The sequence below is a fragment of the Sceloporus occidentalis genome, unplaced genomic scaffold (assembly GCF_023333645.1).
Source record: "Sceloporus occidentalis isolate IW3139 unplaced genomic scaffold, rSceOcc1.0.p SCAF_1, whole genome shotgun sequence".
In the NCBI taxonomy this organism is placed as follows: domain Eukaryota; kingdom Metazoa; phylum Chordata; class Lepidosauria; order Squamata; family Phrynosomatidae; genus Sceloporus; species Sceloporus occidentalis.
In genome coordinates this window covers 272,502,247-272,528,120 of record NW_028316981.1, presented here as the reverse complement: position 1 = coordinate 272,528,120, position 25,874 = coordinate 272,502,247, and the positions used below count along the sequence as shown (strand labels likewise).

General features: G+C 39.2%; 1 protein-coding gene across 1 annotated transcript in view; it reads right to left on the bottom strand.

Annotated features, from left to right (window-relative positions):
• The window catches only part of EDIL3 (EGF like and discoidin domains 3), a 343,114-nt gene that overhangs the window by 66,775 nt on the left and 250,465 nt on the right, over positions 1-25,874 (bottom strand). The window contains exons 7-8 of the mRNA XM_089493608.1: positions 4,969-5,124; positions 2,830-2,974 (exon numbers count right to left, since the gene is read on the bottom strand). Coding sequence (XP_089349734.1) covers positions 2,830-2,974; positions 4,969-5,124 — 301 coding nt within the window. The remainder of the gene's footprint in view (positions 1-2,829; positions 2,975-4,968; positions 5,125-25,874) is intronic.

The following is a 25,874-nucleotide window of genomic DNA, read 5'->3' as shown; positions in this document are numbered from 1 at the left end:
CATTTCAGTAAAGTCAAGGGCAAGAGCACCTAAAAATGTTTCACATATTCTTCTTTCAGGTATAAAAGAGTATGGGGCTGTACAGATGAGGCTGTTTGGATGCGGCGCACAAGGCACATCATTGGCATGCGCGACATCTGAATGTGAGCACACCCAAAATGGCATCAAGAGAGCGAGGAGTGTGTGGACCCTCCACTCTCCCAAGCCCTGATTTCGGCCACAGGCTGCCACAAAATGGCAGTCTGTACCAGGCCTATATGTTCAATTGGACTTCCAAATCAATATAAAACAATAAGGGCATATATATGATTGGAAGCAATAGAAAGCCATAGATGCTCACAATGGGACAGTCATTTGTCCCAATACAAGCAACAGGACCAGAAAGTTTTAAATTGGTTTAATCATTCACTCTCTCCCCAATTTTATTAGCGGTGTTGAGCAATTTGGGTAGAAGGTAGTATATAAATGTAGTTAGTATATAAATGGGACTTATTATGGATGGTAACTTGCTCTTTCCCTTCACCTCAAATAAAGTTAGACTACAAGGAGCTGAAACACACTCATTTATCCTTTAGAATAATTGTATGTATGTTTCAGCTGAAACTGCAATTGTTCTAGAGTCTGAGCACCATGACAGTTCAGAAGTATAATGACCTTCAGACAAGATGAGACCCTGAAATGCATTCACTTAGTAGCATTCACAGTTCTTTCAGCAAAACAATTCCTAGTCATTCTGGCAAAGACTTATTCTAAATTGTGTTCCCATGAGTGGGAGACACAAAAAGAAGAAAATCTAATACTCCAAAGCACTTGGACATGATTTTCTATTTACTTTCAAATCTATCTGTATTGGAAGAGGGCCACAGTGAGATTAATGCATTAACTTTTCATTTTGTAGCCTGGTTTTGTTGTCACTCAAGGAGCACACATTATGTAACAAGATGGTTTGATATATTGCCGGTGCCATGGCTGACTGTTTGTACAGTCATATAGAAATAATCTCACAACAAATTCACCCTTACAGTTGCCATACTAAAATAATGCTGGTACTTTGACAAAGATGAAGAAGTGTATATGTTTTCCTTGGATCTGCAAGGGAATGAAGCTTTTGTGCAAAAAAGCTCCGGGTCAGGCATTACATTTTTGTGCAATGACCCTTCTTCACAGAAAACCTCAAAAAGACTGATATTGGCTCCACTAGCTCATTTACTTCTGCTGCGAGGCACAATGAAAGATTCTGTACGAAAGCAACAAAACAAATCAAATCAAATCTCATCAAAAGTAACCAGACTCAGCAGTGGGCTTAATTTCACCTGAAAAGTACTGGAAATGCAGTTAGGAAATACTTGCAAGCTTCAAGAATCTCATAACTGGTAGCCTGAAGAACTTCATGCTGACTCAACTGAGAATCCTGGGCTATAATCAACAACATAACTGGTGATATCTTCAAAGTACGGTAATAATATTAGAAGGTGTACTAGATGAACCTCTGTCCCTCTGCACCCACTAAAGGTAATAAATACACACCAAGGCAGGTTTTCATGTAAACCTCTAGGAACTAAAGGCTGGCTCTTGGTCCCACCAGTAGATGCTTCTTCTTCTTTCTTTCTTTTTTAACTCTGCCATTTGTTATTAGTAAATGACAGAATCAGAAAAATAGTGAGTTAAAGAGAGAAGTAAAGAAGTAATGGTGAGAATCCTTCTCAAAGACTAAAATCACAATAATTATCACCCTGTGTCAAATCTACCATTACTACACAAAGTATCTCAACATGTAATGGCAACCCACCTCTGGATAGTTTTGGATGGAACTAATAGTATATATCCATTTCAGTTTGCTCTCAGGCCTAATTTTGAAACTGAAACTAGTGGATGCCATAGTGTATAAAATGAAATGAAAAATGGGCAGTATGTATCCATCTTCCCATATACTTTTCAATGTCAATCAATATTATTCACGGTGGGATCTTTCTAAATCATCTGGCTGGAGTGGGAGTGAGAGGCACTGTGACATATGGCTTTGGCTAGCAAAGAACATTCTTTTTAGGCAGGCCTTCGGAAATTTGGATTGTGTGGAAAGGACTTTTAATCAAGTGAAAGATGTTATTTCATTTATTGATATGTTTAATCTATATTTTATAACTGTTTTAAATATCTTAAATGCCTGGGACCAGAACTGTTTGGGATTTCAGATTGGGGCAGGGTAGGGGATGTGTGGATATTTGTATATGCAGTTGGCCCTTTGGATCTGCAAACTTTCAGTCCACAAATTTGATTTTCACAGCCCATATTATGAAATGGTGGTGACACAAATACAGATAGAATCATAGAATCATAGAGTTGGAAGAGAACGCAAGGGACATCCAGTCCAACCCCCTGCCATGCAGGAAATCTAAATCAAAGCATACCTGACAGATGGCCATCCAGCCTCTGTTTAAAGACTTCTAAGGAAGGAGATTCCACTACAGCCTGAGGGAGTTTGTTCCACTGTCAAACAGCCCTTACTGTCAGGAAGTTCCTCCTAATGTTGACGTGGAATCTCTTCTCCAGGCTAAACATCCCCAGCTCATTTGTTTGTTTAAAAAAGCCCCCTATGAGTCAGTGACAGAGAGTTGGAATAGAAATATTTAAATCTAATCATACAGTAAGAGATGTGTAGAAATAAAGAAAATTAGAGTGATTTGTCTTTAAAAGGAACAGACACTGATGGATAAAAATAAAGATTATAATAGCAATACATTCACCCACTAAACTTTATAAATGCATACAGATAAATGTATACATGTTTTAAGCGTTGTTATAATTTACATATTACCAGAAAATATTTACCAGATAATTCACAGCCAAGGAGTTCCATTCGCAAAGTACAATGCCTTCTGCAGACTTGAGGATATAACCGTATGTACTGAGCTTTTATCGGTGGGGTGAAAGAATTTGCATAAGGTGTATTATTATCTACATTTCCACGGAACACCTATGATAAAATACATTGTAGAATTCATTAGACCGTAGAATGCATTTGAAGGGCAGTATGGACTAATTCAATTCAATGTTACTGTCATTTGAAAATCATTTATTTAGCTCCCATTGTTGAACAATAAAGGCAACATAGAAATGTCATGAGAATACAGCAATTATCAAAAGTTAACTTTACATAGTCATGTGAATAATAATTCATCTGAAACATCCTGTAAAGTGGTGAGCATTATTTCTTTTACTACTATTCTCCTTTTCTAGATTTCTGATTGGATTTCTGAAGTCATAGTAACAGGTTTTTTCTTCACTTGGTAGAATATTATGGATGAAAACTGGAATCCTTTATGTTGGTGTATGCTATGTAACTGTATGTATACTTAGGTACATAACAGAGGGGCTAAGAAACACTATTAGTGAATTGTGAAGATGTGCAACAGGACACTGGCAGGAGTGATGTAGTGTCCATTAGGGTCTACCAATGCACACTGGCATTCCCTAGCCAGTGTCCTGATGCATAATGGGACTGATGTAGAATGGAACTAATGCACAAGAGAACTGAAGCATGTTGGTCCTGATACACAATATTAATGACTTTGCTGACTCCCTACGAAGTAATGTAACAGTAGCCTTTAACTGGATATGGACATTATGGAACTGTCCAGTTCTAATTCCTGCAGATGTAAATCCTCTTACAAAGTGGGATTCCAACTGAAGTTCCTTACATATTAAGATGCATATTGCACAAAGTTGCACTTAATAAATGGTCATGTGTCTGCATGTACTTGGAAAGTAAAGGAACTGCAGGAAATAAGAAAGGGATGACAGTGATAGATTTGTGAAGGTAAAGGTAGTTCAATTCTAATAAGGACACTAGCTGGTCTTTGAAAGGGAAACATTTTGATAAATTAAAGAGGACACTGAATCTGGCAGAGAAACTAGCCTATATAGCATGAGAAATATGAGAGGGGATCTCCTTTTTTCCTTCAAAAAGTTGTAAGCTGAGTGGGTACAAAGACAATAAGACAGAAGCAATAAAGTTTGGCCTTGCCATGTAAAGTTACAAAGCAACTCCCTCTGAGAACAACTTACTGCTATAGTCACCTTATTTTTTCTACGCTGTAATATCTCAAAGCACAATATTTATGCTATAGCCATTATGCCCCTTTCTTTCCTGTAATAATACATTATATTTGAAAACAGAAAGTATATAACATATATTGCTGTTAATAATAAATAATAAATGTTTTATTTGTATACCGCCCTTCCGTAGGATCAGGGCGGTTCACAGCATTAAAATACATGAGAAAATTCCAATAAAACAATTTTAAAATTACAAAACAATACAAGAATAAAACAACAACAAATGCCCCCAGGTTAGCCAACCATTGCCTGTGCGGCCTTTACGGCGGGGGGGCCTATGAGGACTCAGTCGGGGAATGCGATTTTAAACAGGTGAGTCTTCAGCTCCCTTTTGAATCGGGCCAGGGAGGTGACTGAGCGGAGCTCTATGGGCAGCATGTTCCAAAGGGCCGGGGCGGCGATGGAGAAAGACCTCCTAGAAGTGGAGGATAACCTCGCCCCGGGAACCCTAAGGAGTTGCTGCCCAGATGTTCTGAGGGTGCGAGGCGGAATGTATGGGGAGAGGCGGTCCTTCAGGTATCCTGGGCCCAAGCCATTTAGGACTTGAATGTTGAATGTTGAATGTATCTTATTAAAAGCTAAAAATTTACCAACCTAATAGACTAAATTCTAAGCACAGAAGTAATTACTGGTAAAGTAATTAAAATGAAAATCATTTAAATATATTTCTAAAATGGTCAATTAGAATATAAGCAACTCTTAGTCCACATAAAATGTCAATTCATTCCAAAGTTTCTCAGAAAATAATAATGTAGAAAATCTTAATCAATGCATATTTTCTGTATGTTCCCTCACTGAGATGCCATACATGTTAAGGCAAAAAATGTTTTGAAATGGGTGACACTGACTTACCATATCTTCAGCTGTGCCCTTCACTTTGTATGTTGCCCATAATTTCCCATCGTTGCTATATGCAATTTTGTATGATTTTATGTATTCTGGGCTTCCAATTCTCTTGGCACCTTGAGTTATAACTCCAGTGATTCTCATCTTTCTTTGCAAGTTTATCTGAAAGAAGAATAATGTGTCATCAGTAATCAGTGGTATGGTAATGAGATAGGATTCTTCATTTAGTGTTTGATAAAAAATACCTTTATGGCTTCCCTGGTATACTGCATTTCCTTAAGTCAAGCTTTCATTTGGGATAGAGCTCAGACCTAGAAGATATGGCATTTAATGCATTTGACTGGGTACCATACATAAAGGATGTCATTCTTTGTTTCCTGTTTTCCTGGAATTAATATGTTCCTGATAATACAGAAATGATACAGAACAATCTATTTTTGTTCTAGGTTAGTTTCCTTTCTGGGAAGTATACACAGTGTAGCCTGAGACTAGATTTATGTGGTAACATCTATTACTAAAACTATATGAAGCAAGTAAAAATTGTATTAATCCCATAATTTGCTGTATAATCTAGTTTCAAGATCAAGAACTATGGTAGCTAGACATTTATAAACTTATTTTCCCCACATATCTCTTGTTGGTTTACTTGTTTGCTTTAAACATTCTTAAATTCCATCTTCATCTAGACATAGTTCTTAACATAATATATGCAAGAATTCCAAACATAGAAGATTAAGATTCTCAATGTACTATTGAGAATACATAAAAATTGGCCACCCATTGAATGTACTGTAGTACATATTGACCTGGTGTTGATGGGAATACAATGTTTGTACCAGATTCAGGAGCATATTCCAAAATTATGGTGTCACTGCCATTTGTTATCTGTTTCTTTTACAGGTGTGTAATGTACGTCTCTTTCAGACAGAACTCAGATAAGGGTCTCATTTGACAATCTTAATTAAAGGAAGGTATGTAAAGAAGCATTATATCAGGTTGTTAGCATGCATCTATTCAGTGCTCCAGCAAGCCATACTCTTTTCCACAATACTTTATTCCATTTTTTCATCCACTTAGTTTTCCTTAGTCCCTTTGTCCCTTATCCAAACAGTAATTCAGGATTTTATGGTCACAACACTGAGCTATATTTTGGGGAGGGAGGGTTGTTTGTTTTTTCCTCTAAAGTTTTTGTCTTTTTCTGGAAATCTTCTGGAATTGTGGAGGTTACAATACATATGTTTGCACCAAGAAAGAAGTGTTAGATATAAATGAAGATTAAATACAGATAAACAGATAATATCTCACTCCGTGAGTGTTGGTGATAGGCAAAGTAGATATGATTACTGATAATGTGCTTATCCTGACAATACCCTCCTTTCCTGCTGTCTATGGGTCTATGTAAGAGATTATATTGTTGCCTTTTCTGTAATGGAGATATATATTTTTGTGGGGAGGGGTGTATTTTCACTCTTTAGAATTTGACTGTGAATACACTGCCTGGAGGCATCAACATATTAATTTAGTATTTCATTGCATCTTCTGGGCAATGCCTAACAAGAAAAAATATAGTAAGGCTACTGAGTTTCTAAATGATAACAAATTATTTAGGAGAACAGAAACACACACACAAGGACTGTAAAGTATCCCAAAGGAATTCTTCCAAAGCTGAGGAATAAAAAAATGAGTCAATGTGTCAGTGCAAAAATGGCAAAAAACATTGAGGCAAAAATGCCATAGTAGAGATGATAAAGAAAGAAACAGGGAATAAAACTACAAATACCATTATGGACACACATAAATATATGGGGCAAGGAAATGTGGAATACTGTGTTGAATTAGCCTAGGACAGAGTAGCTCAAATCTGGAAATAAGTGAAGAAAAAGGACAAAAGTATTTATTTATTTTATTCATTTTCTGGGATTCCCCCTCCCCATGGGATTTATGAAAAAGCAAGTGAGAAGGGAATGCGGAGGTACACACAATTATATTTGGTATGCAAAAAGCAAATACAGAGATGTTTTCTTCTTTTCTTACACTAAAAAGACCCAGGTTCATCCAATTAAGCTGGATGATGGCAGCACAGACAGTGCACAGTTGAATTGTTTAATTAGCTTCCACAAGATGTCATGGTGTACCCATCTTTTGCCGCTTCAAAAGGGAATTAGGCAAATTCACTTAAAATATGTCTGGGGATACTAACCATGACAGAACTATGTTACTGAGTACCACTTTCTGAGGAACAACAGATGAAGAGGACAGCTGTCCTTATGGAGTTCTCATAAGCAGCTTTGAAACAGGCATGTTTACCCACATCTGTCTTTTTAGACTGAGAGATTGACGGTCCTCACCATTTGTCAGCTAATTGGGATTCTGTCTATGGTTCCACTGTCACCTTCTGCTACCTGAGTTCCCAATTCATAATGGCTGTTATACCAGACAGGAAGAGTTAAAATCAACAATCCACTTAAGCCTTTGTATATATTGGAATCTCATGATCTTTGTACGTGACATGAGCAGGCTCTTGGGTAGTATTTATTATATGCTTTCCCTTGAGGGAGAAACACAGACATGCCAATGTCTGGGCACATGCTTTTCTTCCATTACATTACACTGCGTGTAAGGCATCATATATTCCATTACATCTCAGTATAGGGCAAGTAAGTTTTTACATTCTCTGTTATTTAACAGACTTTAACAGTCATCACACAGAGTAATGTTACCTCTTAACAATGTAACTTATCTATCTATTCATTTGGGTGTACATTTTCAGCTGTTGAGGAACTTCACATCTCTAACAGACATCGGTGAAAACTAAGACATTCAAGGATTAATTAATTTTTGAGAATTGTTAAATTTTAACAACCTCCATTATAGCCATAAACATCTTAACAAGCACCCATTACACTCATAATGGGACATATATCTATTTCAGCATAGTTAGATGATGGTAAAGAATTCCTCTCTCTTTTTACTGGCACAGTCTATCATTTAACTTATCTTTCAGCATGTCTGAGCAGTTTATCACTCTGGCTTGAAAGTGACAGAGTTGCCTTCTCTTCATGTAGTGAAGTCTGTCAAAAAAACCCAGTCTCATCTGTGGGCTCTAGCAGGCTCCATTTATTTCCCCCCTGGCTGGGCCCAAGCTATCAGTTGTCCAATCAAAACAAATCAAAACAATGATGCTCGATGTACCTTGCTTATGTTTATTGAATCCAAACAAAGATCTTTTATAGTTTTGTGTGGGTTTTTCAGGCAATGTGGCCATGTTCTAGAAGAGTTTATTCCTGACATTTCACCAGCATCTGTGGTTGGCATCTTCAGACATTTTTTTTTATCTCTGTGGCAATCATGAAACACAGAGTAGGCAATGGGCTCTTGCTATCCTCTGGGGTTTGGTTCCAGGACCACTCCTTCCCCATGGATACCAAAATCTGTGTTGCTCAAGTCCCATTAAATACAATAGCATAGTAAAATTCTGTCTCCTACATAAAATGGCAAAATCAAGGTCTGCAAATTGGAATTTTTATATATATTTAAATATTTTCTAGCTATCGGTGCTCGAATCTGTGGATAAAAAAATCTGGGCATATGGAGGGTTGACTGTAATAGAAGTCTTTTGGCTGCCTGCCATTAGCCATTACACCTGCTAGGAGGTTATTATAGGTCACACCTCTCATCTTATTTATATTCTAGTAGATATTTTTTTCTTAGACTTAGGCTGTTGTCAGTTTCTTAATGACACACACACACTATCTGGTACATTTTGCTTCCTGCATTATATCTTACTTCATATACACTATCTTCTATAGGTTATACCAGGTTACACTCTGTATTTTGTAGGTTTATTCCCAAGCTGCAAAATTGGCATTTGAACAAGCCTAGCCTGTAACAGTTGATACTGACGGGTAGATAGTGCTGAACAAAACAGACTGAATGTGGGCCTCAGAGGGAGCCATCAGGCAGACCAGCAACATCTTGGACTGCCTGAAGGAAGAGGCCCCTCCCTCCTCAACTGTCATCTCGGCCTCAGAGGGAGCCAGCAGGCAGACCAGCAACATCTTGGACTGCCTGAAGGAAGAGGCCCCTCCCTCCTCAACTGTCATCTCGGCCTCAGAGGGAGCGATCAGGCAGACCAGCAACATCAGGGACTGCCTGAAGGAAGAGGCCCCTCCCTCCTCAACTGTCATCTCGGCCTCAGAGGGAGCCATCAGGCAGACCCAGCAACATCAGGGACTGCCTGAAGGAAGAGGCCCCTCCCTCCTCAACTGTCATCTCGGCCTCAGAGGGAGCCAGCAGGCAGACCAGCAACATCTTGGACTGCCTGAAGGATGAGACTTCTCCCTCCTTTAACTGTATTTTTATTGTATTAACAATTTTACTGTACACCGCTATGATCATCGCGGAATAGCGGTCTATAAATAAAACATATTATTATATTATTATTTTTGTTTTGTTTTGTTTTGCCATGCTACAGAAAAATAAAAAGATCAGAAAGATCCTGGTTGTTTGTTTATTTCAGTATAAAAAGAAAGAAGGAGAATGTTTCTACCAGCTACATTAAAATAGCAAAGGAAATGCTGTACTAGGTGAATAATCGCATGACATAAAGAAAAACTTCCTGCAGTATTCCAAAAGCATAACAAGAACTTGAAAGTACCGTGTTACAAATTATGAGTTACTTATAATTTTGTTTTTTTCCTCAATAGTGAAGCTAAAACTACATCACAATTACAACTTAGGGCCGGAACAGATGTTCCTTTAAAGCCACTGTCCGGGCAACTTGAGAGCATGGCGTTTATATGCCACATGCTCCCAAGCCGCCTTGAATCCACCCGGAAGTTGGCTGGCCAGCCACCCACACATGGGCGGCTTCAACACATTGCAGTAGGACCCTTTCCTGGCCCCAAAAAGAGTGGCTCTGCAGCCCCAGTCCATCTTTGGCAGGGGTGGCTGTTCTGGCCCTTAGTGGGGGATAATACCACTCCTTTTGCAGTATATGTTACCTTTAGTTACTTTATATTTACTGAGACCTCTGTAACATGCAGTAGCCCGGCCGGTGGCTTTAAAGGACCATCTCTTCCGGCCCTAGGTTGTAATTGTGATGTTATAACAAAGAGGTAGAACAATCTGAACACAAAAATATATACAAAAAATTAAACAAACATTTTAGTTGGTTTTGAGAAATCTACTTTTAAAAAAATGTAATCTTACAGCTATACCAAGTTACTTTTGAAAACCAACATTCCAAGCTCTGACTTTAACATGTAAAAGTAACACTTAGTGGTCATCTACACTAGTTGTTTAATCCAGGACCAGTACAGGCCACCTCAGCAGAAGCGGCAGCATGGCAGGCTTTATATTGAGCTCCTGGTGAGCAGGTGGTAGTGGTGGCTCTGAAGAGGCTATATTCCTTTCCCTGTGTTGCTCAGTGTAGGATAAGGGAGATGGCAAGGCTCCTTGCATGTAGACAACTGGATTGGTTGTATCAGAGCTGATTTAGCTGTCCGCATCACCAAAAGAACCTACTCCAGGGTGTCCTGGAAACCCTGGTGTTTTCACTGACTTTGCTTACTTTAAAATTAAGGGCTGAAAAACATGGATGCTTCTTTGGAAATAGCAGTAGCTTGTGAAGGCTGCCAGCACTGGCTTTAGGGTAAGTGCAGCATTTTTCACTGGAGTAGATAAACCCTTAGAAGCCCTTCATCATATATCAACGATGTCCCTGCTATTCTAACTAGAACCCACCCAAATTAGGAAACAGAGGCCTGTTACAGACAGGCCAAAATAAAGCTGCTTCGAGTCACTTTGGAGATATGGTATTTCAATGATACATGAGTCCTAAGAGTCTGGAAGCTACACCAAAGCTGCACTTCAGTCCTTAGGGCTGGAGCGTGGCTTTGGTGCGGCTTTTGGACTCTTAGGACGCATGCATCATTGAAATACCATACCACCAAAGTGACTTGAAGCAGCTTTATTTTGGCCTGTCTGTAACAGGCCAGAGTATTATACCTTTCCCCCTCAATATGACTGATTAATTGTTATTGCTAAGGGAAGAGGCAGTTGACACTGACTTTTCTGCCATCTTTTTAATTGTGTTTAGTTTAGTGAACATTTTTCTGTTTGCTGTATTACTCAGATCATGAAGATCTGTTGTGTATTCCTGAATAGTTGGGAGTTGGACTAGGTGTCCCATGTGGTCATTTCCAATGCTATGATTCTGTCTCCAAGATATTCCACTGATCCTTACAGTGTTCAGCATTGAAACTGCTTTGTGGATGATTGCCAATAAATGGACATCATTACAGTAGCAGTGTTCATGATAACAGTTGTCAAAGCTGATCTCTGTGCTTAGGCAGCTTATAATTTTTCCATTTCCAGTACAAAATCAGCTAAATATCACCGGATATGAGTACTCGCTATTCATTCTTCTGATCTGTTCTGGATTATATATTGGCGCAACCATTAAGTGAATAGGTAAGTACACTTGAGGAAGGATAAATACTATTGCCACACACTGAGTTTGTATTTAGCTGTTCTAGTGAATTGCACACATGGTGTACATTTCATATTCATCAGTATACAAAGATTGGTTGATTTATGACCTGGAAGAAAGACTATGTTACATGACTGCTTATTTGAACAAGGCATAATTATACCTAGCTTCCCTGCCAGCTCCTTTGACTTCCAGGAATGAATTATCCAAAATTTACAACTTTATGATAGAAAAGGAGTAAATTTTGATCATCGTTTTAGTTCCAATATGGATTGCCAAATGATTCACAGATTGCCAACTGTGTTTATAGGTAAAAAGCAGCTTATGTCACTGATTTTTAGTACTGTTTTATTTGCTTAAAATTTAACATGAGGCTCTGCCAAACAAAAGTGTTTAGCACAAATGTGTTTTCCAGGGCAAATGTGTCAAGTGGTGACAGTATTAGGTACCGGATGTCTCCTTTTTATAAGGAAATCCAAATGATGTTGTCATTCCCAATTATGCAATGCTTCATCCTTCACCTCCTGATTCTACAGTAGTCTGTAGTATTTTGTTCCCAGTAAAATAAGTTTTTTTAAAAAATAGATACACTGCCTGTAACAGCTGTGACAAATGGAATAGATGTGTTTATTTTTTTCCATCGACCCACCCCAACTCCTCTTTTCATTGTTTTCTTCTCTCACCTTCTTGTTTCCCTTCCCCAAGTGTCCTTTTGATATATTTATTTATTTAAAAAATCTCTCTATATAGTCCCAGTGATAAAGCAGTGAACTCCTAGTTTTGGAAAGATTAACAATTCCTCCCCAACACTAATCAATTTCATCTTCGGTTGAGGCTGCAGGGTTTCCTTCACTTAAATGTTTGTTTGCTTGCTTGCTTGATTTATATCCTGTCTTTCTCCAAAAAATGGACTCAAAGTGAACATACGTTAAAATAGCTGAAAAATATGTGGTACAAAAGGTTTATTTTAAAGCATTAAACAATCAATCCAGTTAAAACGTTTAAAACATGAATGTAAAACAATGAAGACTACGTTAAGCACAAAATACATACAGATTATATAAATTCTCAGCTGGACTGGCAAGTGTGTACAGGGACTGAAATTTCTAGGTACAGGAGCCCATGGCTTTTGTGCTAAGGTTCAATGGTGTTTTTGTTTTTTGAAACCAATATTACTGTATGTGTTTCCTGGAACACACTTTCTATGTGAACTGAGGCACTGGAAAATACGATCTATGGAGGGAGTTTTGGAGTTTGGGCATGTGTGTGGTTTGCCCCAAGGAAATAAACAGGGGAATGCCACTATTACAATTTCTCACATTAGCATTACACTTCTGTAGTGCTACACTAAACAATTCGTTGTTTTTTTAAAAAAAAATAAGGAGACACTAGGAGAGAAACGTATGAAGACTGTGTGAAGATTGTAACAATTCAGTAAGAGCTGTTTGACAGTGGTACACACTCCCTTAGAGTGTGGTAGAGTTTCCTTCTTTGGAGGTTTATAAACAGAGGCTAGGTGGCCATCTGTCAAGGGGTTGGACTGGATAGCCCTTGTGGTCTCTTCTAACATTATGATTCTATGAATCTGGAAACTCATCTGGAGAGTCTGATGGGGTCAGACCCACTCCCATGTAATGTCAAAATCCATCTCACAAGCAAAGCAAATTATTGCACATATGGTGCCTTTCTATTTAAGTTTTTTTAAAATAAATAAATAAATAAATAAATAAATAAATTCTGGAGAATGTTTGGGCAGGGTAACAACAAGAAGCATTAAGAAGCATGTGATATAAACTGGATTAACCAATATTAAAAAAATATGCATTTCAAAAACTCTACTTTGGAAATGATTTCTGAAAACAGTGCTGCATTAGATAATAAATGGAGATCAGTCCTCAGGTTTTCTCGTGAATACTCTCTCGTAGGTATGAGGGATATTTTTACTGTTTCTAGATTCCCTGGGCCATTTTGAAAAAAGGAAGTGAGCAGAAATAATTTCCTGTTCACTTTGTGTTTCAAAAAAGTCATTTCCTGCTTCAACATAGGTCTGGTGGGGAGGAGGGTCCAAAACATGGCAAAATGATTTCATGCCCCTAGATGGCATTTTGGCTCTGCAAACCATAGAAACAGCCCTGAGATTCAATATGAGATTATATAGGTACTTGTAATCCCAGTTATAATGGACACACTATTGTATATTGCAGATTTCAGCTAGTACAGTCAGTCCTCCTTATCCACGATTTTTTTTATCCACAGATCAAGCATCCATGGTTTAAAAATATTCAGAAAAGCAAAAATTCCAAATAGCAAACTTTGATTTTCCATTTTATATAAAATGCATAATTTTGTTATGCCATTGGATTGAATCGGACTTGAGCATCCACTGATTTTGTTATCCATGGGGGATCTGGAACCAAACCCCAGCAGGTAACAAGGACCCACTGTATTCTCATAAATTTCTCTACTTCCACTTCCAATATGTAATAAATTTCACATTAGGCAGTATTTACAGAAATTTCTCTATTCCATTTCCACAGCTGACTTTTTTGAAATTTTCTGATTATGTTTGAAAATTTGAATTATGGCCATTAAAAGAAACAGTGTCAATATGTGTATGGATGTATAACACTATTATTAGGAATTTTACAGGACAGAATATGGCAGCTGGCTGAGGTAGCTGGATGATGCAATGCCTGGAAGAAATGCACCATGATGGAGTGTCATCATCAAACCACTCAGAGGAAATGCCCAGAATGACTCCATAGGCATGATGGAAGAGGCTGATGCAAGAGGCAATTGCAGGCACCTGTGTGGGAAGATCATGCCATGGACAGTGTGCATTAATATGGGCATGGCCTATGGAAAGTGTGGGTTATTATTGAGTGTAGCTAGTGAAAGGCTGATTGTTACATACATAGTGCTGTATCAGGGTTAGACGAACACCATCTGCCCGGGTTTGGGATTAGAGTTTTCCTTCTCCTAGGATGGTTGCCATAATTTAATAATAATTTGTTTTATTTATATACCGCTATTCCAAAGATCATAGCAGTGAACAGCAAGTAAGCTAATTAGCAAGTAAGTTAATTTGCCCCCAACAGTCTGGGTACTCATTTTAGCGACCTCGGAAGGATGCAAGCCTGAGTCAAGCTTGGGGCCTTTTGCTGGTCTTGAACTCGCAACCTTGTGGTTTTGAGTGAATGGCTGCAGTACAGGCATTTAACCACTGCGCCACCAGGGCTCCCATAGGCTACAGAGCCCATCCTGCCCTTTGGTGCTCTTGGTCAGACCCTTCTATTGTGATCTGTCTGGCATGGGAGGCCCTACAGGCGGCTATTATACCACCACAAGCATATCGCACAATTTCATTAGGGTATGCAAGCCTCTCCCCCATGACAAGGGGGGCGTCAATCTAAGAGAAGGAAACTCTAATCAAACCTACAACCCAAGGACCTTGCTGCAACCATTCATGATTGTCAAGGCCTCAGCAGATGAACCTCTGGTTTAAAGAGTGAGGCCAGTTCTGTGCATGCTGCGCTCCAACAGAAAAATCCATTGCACAAGCTCGAAGGATACATCCAACTTCCAAAAAAGTCCTGTAGTGATAGGTGTGGGATGAAACAGCAGGTGTAAAGAGGGCTGGAAGTCAGTCTGAAGAAAATGGAAGTTCTCTACCAGCCTGCACCACAGGAAGAACACTACCATCCCCACATCACTATAGGCAAATCTGTGCTTAAGTCCATCCAGCAGTTCACCTACCTGGGAAGCATAATCTCCTCAGACACCAAGATTGATAAAGAGATCGATCACAGACTAGCAAAGGCATATAGTGCATTTGGAAGGCTTCACAAAAGAGTCTGGAGTAACAAACACCTGAGGCGAAGCACAAAAATCAGTGTGTATAGAGCCATTGTACTGTCTATTCTCCTTTATGGGTCTGAAACATGGGTCACCTATTGCCAATACCTACGACTCCTCGAATGCTTTCATCAGCGCTGTTTACGCCCAATTCTAAATATACACTGGACTGACTATGTGACGAATGTTGCTGTCCTTGAGCAAGCAGGGATCACTGGCATTGAGGCCATGCTATTGAGGATACAGCTGCGCTGGGCAGGACACGTTTCTAGGATGAAGGACCATCGCCTCCCCAAAATAGTATTCTACGGTGAACTCACCACGGGTCAGCATAAGAGGGTTGCCCCAAAGAAGAGATACAAGGACTCCCTGAAACAACATCTCAGGCTCAACCAAATTGATCACCAACAATGGTCCGCCCTGGCCTCGCATTGGGAGGCATGGAGACATACTATCCACGATGCTGCAGCCTTTTTTGGAAGCTCACGCCGAACGAGTCTCGAAGAGAAACGACAACACAGAAATAACCACAACCCGGAAACATCACCCAAGGAGACTTTCTGCTGTGCTTACTGCAACTGGACTTGTTTATCTCAGATTGGCCTTTTTAGTCACAAATGTGCTTGTAGGAAGTGCAGGATGAGTCCTTCCTAAATCTTCGTTCACGAAGAAAAGCCAGAAAGAGTGCTGTATATCCTTACTAGTAAAGTTCTGTAAACTTGGAGAATCGGAGTATTTCTTTAGCATTTTGTGCAGTTATAGGTGCTGACAGAACTGCAGAGCCCAGGAGAGAAGGACCACATGCAGTGTGCAGCTCTGACAAAAAGCCAGAAAGGAGGAGAAAATTCTGACCATTATATGCCTTATCAAAGCTGCAGAGAAATATTCAATTATGCTATATCTTTATTTATGTCAATATAGTTCTTTTAGGTTGCATCTCCACTGGAAAAACAATCCGGTTTGAGACCATTTTAATGGCCATGGCTCCATGCAATAGATTTCTGGGAAACATAGTTTGTTGTGGCACCAAAGCAGAGCTCTGGACTGGCACCAAAACAAACTATACATCCCAGAATTCCACTGCATGGAATTAAACTGGTGTCAAACCAGATTACTTTTTCAGTGTGGATGCAGTCTAAAAAAAGGACACTTGGAGCCACATTTCTATTAAACATCTCCTGTTTTATTCCTCTTGATATGAATGGCAGTTACACAAAATCACAATTCCAGGTGAATTAATTTTCTGGTGATCTTATTACCATTGTACTTGTCAGTCTTTTTCTTTTGAACTCCTGTGCAATTAACCATATCTACAGTTTCCTTCTCCCTCTCCTTCCTCCACAAGATCAGAAGTGAAGTCCCCAATGAAGACTGAGAACAAGCTCTTTCAGAGTTAAGGAAATTGTACAAATCTGTATGTGAACATGGTACTTAGGGAAAATTCAGGCTCTATTGAGCTAACATATTCAGTGCCCTGAAGAAATTACTTTGGTTCATACAGGCTTTGAACACAATTCTGAAAATCTGTGTGTAGTCTGAAGGAGGAAGAAGTAGAGTAATGAACAATTTTTAATAATCAGACATGATCATTGAGATTAAAAAACAAAAACAAAAAAATCTACCCCACACCCAAATAAAATATTTAATACTCAAAACTAGGTAAGATTTTTTTATAGCCACTGAAGCAGAAATTCCTGTCACTATGTCTCTCCATCCCTGGTAGTAAAAATAAATAAATAAATAAATAAATAAAAGCAGCAAAGCTGAGAGGCATCCAATGTCTTAGAATGCTCAAAGATGCCCAGTTTGTTAGTAGGAGAACCCAATGCATTTCAAACGGTGGGTGCCCTTAACAATTTACCGGTTTTTTTACAGCATCTAAAATCTGGTCTGTAAGATAGTCACTTCATTCTACCAAATAGTTAGGCTGACCTAGGTCCAATCCACATTGCAGGGGAAAAAAATCCCCAAATATGTAATGATTTGTTTCAAGAGATTCATATAAGAAAAAGGGACTGTAGACTTCCACAGAATAGATGTATGGATCTAGAATTTGTGTTGGCAAACAAGAACAAAAGAAATGGAATTGTGTTTTCTGTAAATCAAATCTTACAACCTAAATTGATTTTTAAGGTGGACAAAGAACAGTAGATGTGTAATTGTAGAAATCAATTGGAATAGAAAGATAATGCATTTAATGGGTATTTATGGCCTCAGAAATAAGAAATCAGGATTTTATAAAAATTAGTTAAGGAAGAGCTGGACAAAATCTGATTTGCATGAGCAATTGGAGTTATTAGTTATTATGTTATGAGTTATTAGAAAAGGGGCAGATGCCAGATTCTTGCAGAAATGCAAGAATCATAATTATAGTGATTCATAAAGAACATACAGATGAGCCATTAACAGAAAATTATAGACCTATCTTAGTACTAAATAATGACTATAAGATATTGGCTACTATCTTGGCAAGTAGTTTCAGAAAAAAAATTTCTTAGAATATCCATGAGGATCAAAGTGAGTTTCTCTCTCTCTCTCTCTCTCTCTCTCTCTCTCTTTTCCCCCCAAAAGGCAATTAAGGAATAATATGAGAACTGTTCTTAACTTTCTTGAATTCTTGTAATATTATAGTGACAAAAAGGCTGTTTTGATTTTTGATAATATTTCATGGAATTACTTATTTTTCACAACAGGACGATTGGCAGAACCACTGGGGGAGAGTGGGGCTTTGATACCCTCCATGATGAGACCAGTATTTTCAAATGGAAGCATGCTCTAACAGACCAAGCTGAGGCACGTGATGGGGAGCGGAGTTCAGTATATAAGGATGGTACACCCCCCATCCTGCCTCTTTTCGACAATGCAGCCCACGCTCCCACCCTAAATGCAGTGTGAACTTTGCTGGTCGCTTCGGGGCCGGGTAGGAATTTTCTCCCCTTTTCCCAGAGTTTTTTGCCTACCCCATACTGTATAAAGGGACTGGAAATTGGCTAAGAGTGGCTGATAAATAGGTTTCACTGGCCCATATGGGGTTAAAGAATTGTTTGGTATGCACCATTGGCACCCCTTTGCGGTGAAAGGTTAGGCTATTGAACAACTTATACACGTCAAAAGATGTGGAGTTATGAGAGAACCTGCCTCTGAGTTAGACATAGGGGTTTTGCTCAACCTTACAAATTCAAGGGAATTTAGGGGAGAGTGCCTTCCCAGGATCGGCTGAGGATGTAATCCGAATCACTGGATTTACCACAGGGTTTGGTGTTTGTGCCCAAAGGGTAGGCTGAAGAGGAGGTCTAGGATTGACACCTGGCTTCAGCTGGACCCGCACCAGGCTTTCACTTTAATCATTCTCTCACAGTTTGACATTTAAGTTCAAGTGCTTAGCTTAAATAGGATAAGGGTCAAATAAATGCCCCTTTATTCATCCAATGTATGTGTCTCGAACTGACTTCCCATTGCCCGAAAATAACTTGCCATTGCCTGAAATTGCGCGTGGTAGTCTATCACACAATAACCTTAAACCCCATGATTTTGTTCGGATTTCCATTATACTTCCAATTTCCCTTGTCTGATAAACTCCTTTGTAATTGTTTCTTTATAGCTTTATATATGTTCCCTTACAGACTAAGGGGCTCAACAGACCACTCCTTTGGAGTGGTCTGCAGCTACCCCTTTTCTCGCTGGATTGAGGCTGCAGGAACTACACACCATGGACCCAATTTGGACTTTCTGTGGTGCAAAAAGAAACCACAAAAAGTGGGTCCTTTATGTGCTGGGAGAAGGGCGCCCTAGCTGTGGCTTTGGCTTTTTAAACTGATGCAACATTTTAAGCGCAGTGTAATATTTCCCTACTCTCGTTATTTATGTCACTTCAACAGCACTGTAGGATGGCAGTTTAATAAAATACATCATGTGCAAATAATGTCATTACCCATCTGATCACATTATGCACCATGTCTATCACTTAAAGGGGGCTTAAAAAGTACTATCTGAGAAACATGTCAGAGATTTATGACAAAAGAAATGAAGCATAAGGCCCCTCCTCTTCACAAATCCAGTGTTTAAGTAATTACATCTTTACCTGTTCCACATACTGCAAAAATTGAGCTACTGACATACTAGAAATGAAAGAAATATTTGCAAATATCTAAAATTTACATTTTCTCTAGACATTTTGAGAGGAGACTACTAAAAGATTTATGATGATTTTTTTTTTTTAAATCTAGCATTTGAAGCATGGAGGATTAGATTTCTTATCCTGCAGGAGCTGAGTTCGAGTGCTCTGTTGGTCTCTTTAGAACTCTATGGGAACTCTACATTTTAGTACAGGGGTAGGCAACCTGCAGCCCACGGGCCAGATGTGGCCCGGCGCGGCCTTGGGACTGGCCCCAGCCCGGTCCTGCCGCCGATTGCTGCCGGGGCCTTTGGGGGGCAATTGTCGATAGAAGCCTCAGAAACATGCATTTACATTAACATTTTTTTAAAAATCAGCAATTTTTTTCGCGTGTCCTCCATTTTTTTTTTAAAAAAGTGTCTTCCATTTGAAAATTTTGTCCCACATTTGTTCTGGTTTATTTATATATTTAATTTTTTTAAATATTTATTTATTTATTTTTTGGCTTCGGCCCCCCAGTTGTCTGAGGGACAGCAACCCGGCCCCCAGCTCGAAAAGATTGCCTACCCCTGTTTTAGTAGATTATGCATAGGACTGCACATTCACTTTCTCTTGGTTGTTTTTGCTTTTGGCAGGGTTAACAAATAGTAACAAAATATAAGTTTGAAACAATACTTATTGTGACATGTTATCTATCAAATGTGCCCTTCAAGGCAACCTGTCAGGAATCTGACTGATTCTGCCATGAAAATGGTTGATGTGGTGTTGTTATGCTGTTTGCGGTTTTATTTCTGTGTTATGCTATTGTTTATGCCTTACAGAAGCATGAAAAAGGAGTTTGGTGGTAAGGTAAGATAATTGCTTAGCTAGCTAATGAACAGATATGTGGGAGAGGATGTTAGTACCATTATTCACCAAGGCCAACCTGATGAGAAACTTGAAAGGTTTTGGAAGAGATGTGTGGGAAAAGAGTGGAAGGTGAATAACACCAGCTGTAGAAATGTTTTTGCTTATGAATGGGGGGGGGGAGCACAAGAACTTATGGGGTGGGTGCATTGCTTACTTATTGTGTGCATCTGTGCATTACATAGTTCTGTCTATGGCAGTCATATTGCTAACTTCTTTAGTTACTGAAATAAAGCTTGCTTTAAAATACAAAGGACTGGCTTACTGAACCAAAGGGAGCAGGCAGTTTCTGACACAATCAAGAGACATGGAATGGGGCACCAGCTCAGCTTTAAATGAAAGAGGAGAGTGAGGTTAGTGGAGGGTGCCAGCAGGCTGGACAATCAAAGATGGGCTGAAATAGAATCAGAAAATCTGAATATTTGTGAGTAAAAGCAGAGACCTAGGAATTTTATACAGCAAAGCATGGAGATTTGCACCTCCAGAGGATGTGATTCTTCTATAAAACAAGTCCCACCACCAGTCTTGCACCAAAATTGCCATTTCACAGAAGCAGGGTATCCCAAGGGGTTCCCAAGGTGATGGGAAATGGAGTAGGTTAACCCTGATGCTCTCCCCTTTATCAACTGCTAGGCTAGTTAGTAAAAAAGAAGGGATATGGGAAACCAAACAATGTCCCAAAATTAGGTCAGATATTGTGTCCTACAAGGTTTAGAAGTAGTCTGAAGACAAGGGATGAAGAATAAATGAATCAGTCCCTCCTACGTTTTGTATTGTGGGACAGAGGTTTAGCCTCATTTCTGAAAATATAAAAACCAACTGTAGTCTAGATCTTTCTTTTTCTTGGATTTGTGTGTTGGCAAAAATGGTTTAAAAATGCTCCTGTTCACCACCTGTGTAGCAAAAAGGTGCACAGGATCCAGGAGCTACAAACTTCCCATTTCATGCAGCAGCTAAATAAGCCAGTTCAATTCTAAGCTGCATCAACAGGGAAACAGATCAAGGGAATGAATAATGTCACTCTATTCTGCTTTGGTCAGGCCTCACCTGGAAAACTGTGTCTAGTTCTGGGCACCACAATTCAAGAGATATTGACAAGCTGGAGTGTGTCCATAGGAGGATGACCAAAATGGAGAAAGGTCTGGAAACCATGTCCCATAAGGAGTGGCCTAGGGAGCTGGATATGTTTAGCCTAGGGAAGAGAAGGTAAAGACCTGACATGATAGCCCTGTTTGAAGGGATGTCATATTGAGGAGGGAACAAGCTTGTTTGTTTTCTTCTGCTCCAGAGAACAGAACCTGGAACAATGGATGCAAGCTACAGGAAAAGAGATTCCACTTCAACATTAGGAGGAACTTCCTGACAGTAAGGGCTGTTCGACAGTGGAATGCACTCCCTCGGAGGGTGATAGAGTCTCCTTCCTTGGAGGTCTTTAAACAGGCTGGATGGCCATCTGTCAGGGATGCTTTGATTTGGATTTCCTGCATGGCAGGGGGTGGACTGGATGGCCCTAGTGGTCTCTTCCAACTCTACGATTCTATGATTCTATGATTCTATGACTAGAAAATATTTGCCCTTACAGATCAAAGTAGTATTTTAAGGTTGGTTTTTTTTCCTTCAAAAAAAGAGAAGTTGTATTCTTATCCACAGATGCTGAATTTAGCATTTGAGGTAGAGCTGGCAGTTAGCCAGGCTATTAAGATTTGTCTTGTAATTTTTGGCCCTGGGATTTGAGAATCACAAGAGACTTGTTAGTTTTGTAAATAATTTATCCCAACAACCAGCAAATTTGTAAAATGTAGGAGTTAAAAAATTCACATGGAACTCTCAGCATAGGAACCATTCTCTCTGGGTATTATTCAGTCAGATGTATTTTTGTTGTTGTTGAGTTGTTCTTGTTTTTATCTATTATGGTCAGTACAAATAGAAAAAAAGGCACATCACCTTACCTTGCATGTAATAAATGAACTGCCTCTGAACAGCTGATTGTCATGGTTCTTCCCTCATTATCTTTTTGTTTCAATTATCTTGTTCATTTTTAGCTTGTTTTTATTTTTAGCTTGTATGAGATGCAGAGGGAATAACATAAATGTAGAACCATGCTGTTGCATTTCTCTCCCTGTCTCTATTTTCCTGTGTTGTTACCTAGTAAATTATTCTAACCATTTTGCCTTTGGAGTGTGTGTGTGTGTGTGTGTTTGCCTTGTTAAAATGCCACTGGGAATCATTAGTTTTCACTCTTCAAGGTGCAGATCCCTAGAGCTTGGAAACATTACCTTGACAGCTAATGTGTTAGTGTTCGAATTAACCAACAAATGCCCCTTTGCCCCATTAGGCATTATTTAGTAGGTGAAGGAAAGAAGCATATTTTATCACTATATTTTAACACATTCCTTCAGTTGTGTGGCTAGTATAAAAAAATATGAGGTGGCTAGAGGGTGCCCTAGTTGGAGAAAATTCTACCTTGGATCATCCTCTGACATGACTCAGTACTTCGTGCAGCATCTAGGTTTTTATTTAAACATTTAAAAAATGGGTGTTGGAGTGGAATACTCTCCACCCACCTTGTATGTATGTATGTACACTTTCAAAATGGCTAACATGTAAAAACAAGATTCAGCCATCCAGGCTGCCATTGTTGCTGCAATTTTTAAAGTGGAAAAAAGAGAACAACAATGGTGTTCCACCCCATGTTGCGTAGCTATTTTGACATGTGTTGAGGAGACCTAAATGTATTTATCTCCTCCATTAACTATTGCAGGGTATGTTTCTATAATTGACACAATAGTCATTGGTTACATAGACTGGTTATAGGGCAGTGTTTTATGATGCAGGCCATTATCCCCAGGATCCAGCAGACCAGACAGTGGTCCAGTGGATCTGGTCCAATTCTGGTCCAAGGGGCCTTAACCTGGTCTAAAAAGATCAGCTGTTAGCCAGAAGATCGGATGGCCACATGCACCCTGTACCTATCTCGCCTTTGTGTCTGGTGAGAAGACTCCTGTTGTAGCCTCTGATATCAGATGGGGGTGCCTGGCCACATATGAGTGTAGCCAGGTGCACCATTTCTACTCTAATAGGCTGTGATGAGGGTCTTCTCATCAGACATGATGGCAAGGTAAGTATGGGGTGCACTGCAGTAGCAGGTCCATGGCATGGTGGAAGATGGGTGTGTAAACAAGCACTTGTTGCCCCACTGGCTTGAGGACAGACTAGGGTCAAACTGTCCTGCCTGTCTGTTTAGGGCCTTTAATATACTGGACAAATGCCTGCATATCCTCTCTTCCTTCTTTCCAAACCCATGGCTGGTTTCAGATTTCCAAGACTGATTCATTTTGGAAGGATCCTGAAGTGAGGATCTGATCTGGTTGATCCTGGTGATGGCAGGATGCTGTTGAACAATTGCCAGTGGCCCAACATCTCAGAAGGACCTGCCACCATCCTGCCCTTGAATGATGCTACACTAGGGACATTGTAGGAGAGAATCACCAAGGTGCACATGTATTGGGCCATATTCTTCTGTCCCCCAGTGCTTTCAACCAGTTGTCACTATGCTTCTGGATATAACGGAAAATGTGGGTGATTCCCTTTAAAGTCCTAAATAGCTAGGGTAAAACATTTGTAAGACTATCCTCCCATAGGATCCACCTTTGTCCCTGAGAAAAGAAAGCAATAACCTACCCTTGGCACGACCTAAACCAGTGGTGCAACAGATGGAAACCAGGGCCATCTCAATGGTAGCATCCATACTGGGGAGCATCTTGCCCTGTGAAGCTATATTTCAATAGATGAGAAAGACCTTTAAACACAACAACAGCAACAAGATTCCAGGGTACTTTTGATGGTAATTTGTATCTATATCTATCCAAAATAACCTTTTTTATCTCTTCATTTGTTGCCATATTAATGTAACCTTGTAAAATGTATTTTAATGCAATTTGTTGCAATTTCATTACATCTGTGGACTGCCTCTTCTCTTGTTAGTTTTAAATCTGAATTAAAGACAATCTTGTTCTCTAAAGCATTTGGAACTTTATTTTAATACTGTTTTTGTAATTTATATTTGATTACACGTTTTAGTTCCTTTTATAGTAATGTACCTTACCTGCATAATTTGTTCTAATTACTGTATAGTTTTATTTTATTATTCCCTAGATGGTATGCCTCTAGCAGGATTTAATATTTTGAATTGTAAACTTATGGTGCTATAAAAATAAATGATGATGGTGGTGATGGTGATGGTAATGATGATAATAATTAATGCGGCTACAAACTGCCTGGCATGGGGAGGCAAAGCAGGTGCCTACAGCAGTGGGGCCTGCTGATACCAAGCCAGATGTCCCAAACTGAATATAGTTCTATCAGTCCCAGGGCAGAGAAGTATTGCTTCAAAAGACTTTGAAATGTTATTGTCCCTTTCAGTTACAGTGATTAAGTGAGAACTGTCTGTAGAAATTGGCTGCCGTGCCCACAACTAGTATATTTAAGGATGTACAACGTAGTGCATTTGTTCATCTATACTGTGACATTTACTTAATACCTGCTGAGCTGCTTGCAGTTGGAAATGTTCATCCTTGTTCCAGGCCCACTAACTGTGATGCTGAGATTGGAACAGTTACTTTTTTGGACCACAACTCAAAAAAACCTTTTGCTGCCCATGTTGCCTGGTGGATTCTGGGTGCCATAGTCCCCCAACACAACTCTTCCAAATTCTGATATCATGTGGAATGAGTTGTGAGTGACTGGAGTGAGATCAGTGCATCAATGTTTTATTCTGCAGAAAATTTGGGTTTTTTCTTCTCCCCCTCCCCTCATCTGAGGGCTCAGCTCATTTCATTTTCACTAGGAAACATCACTTTTATGCCTCGGAGAGTCTACAGAATTAAACAGACTGAAAACTTGCTTGATTTGTTTCTTATTATTATTAAGTTATTATTTTACTCCCAAAGGTAGTTGTTATGAATGCTATTAACTGAGAGATATGAATTATTCATTTACTGGCATGTTTAGACAGCAGCCTCAGTACAAAGTCTACAATCAGTCTCCTGCTTTACAAAATTCTGCAGTCATTTAAATTTCATTTAATTTACAAATTATTGATTACCAGCTTAACTATGTTTAGCAAAAGGATAATATTAATTACTTTATTTCAAATAATAAACCTCAGCATATACTTGACTTGATTATGTTTCTGTATGCTGTTCTTTTCACTACTTGCATGCAGGGAACATGGGGAGAAATATTAAACTAAAATAAACGTATGACCAAAGAGCATATTTGAGGGTTACATTACTTTGAAATAGCAGGAAGCATTAAACTATTAACGAGTACTACCTCTTTCCAAAGAGGAGACATATTCCAAATAGTGATACATAGAAGCATAATGGGTGGCCTTTCTATGTATGTAATTCATGCTTTTCCAGACTACAAAAAGCAAGCATTATCCTATGCAAGAGAAAGTGTAATTCCAAAAGTATGTCCTATATGATCAACATGATATGATCACCCATATGTGAGTCTTAAAATCTTCAGGAGGAGGCTATC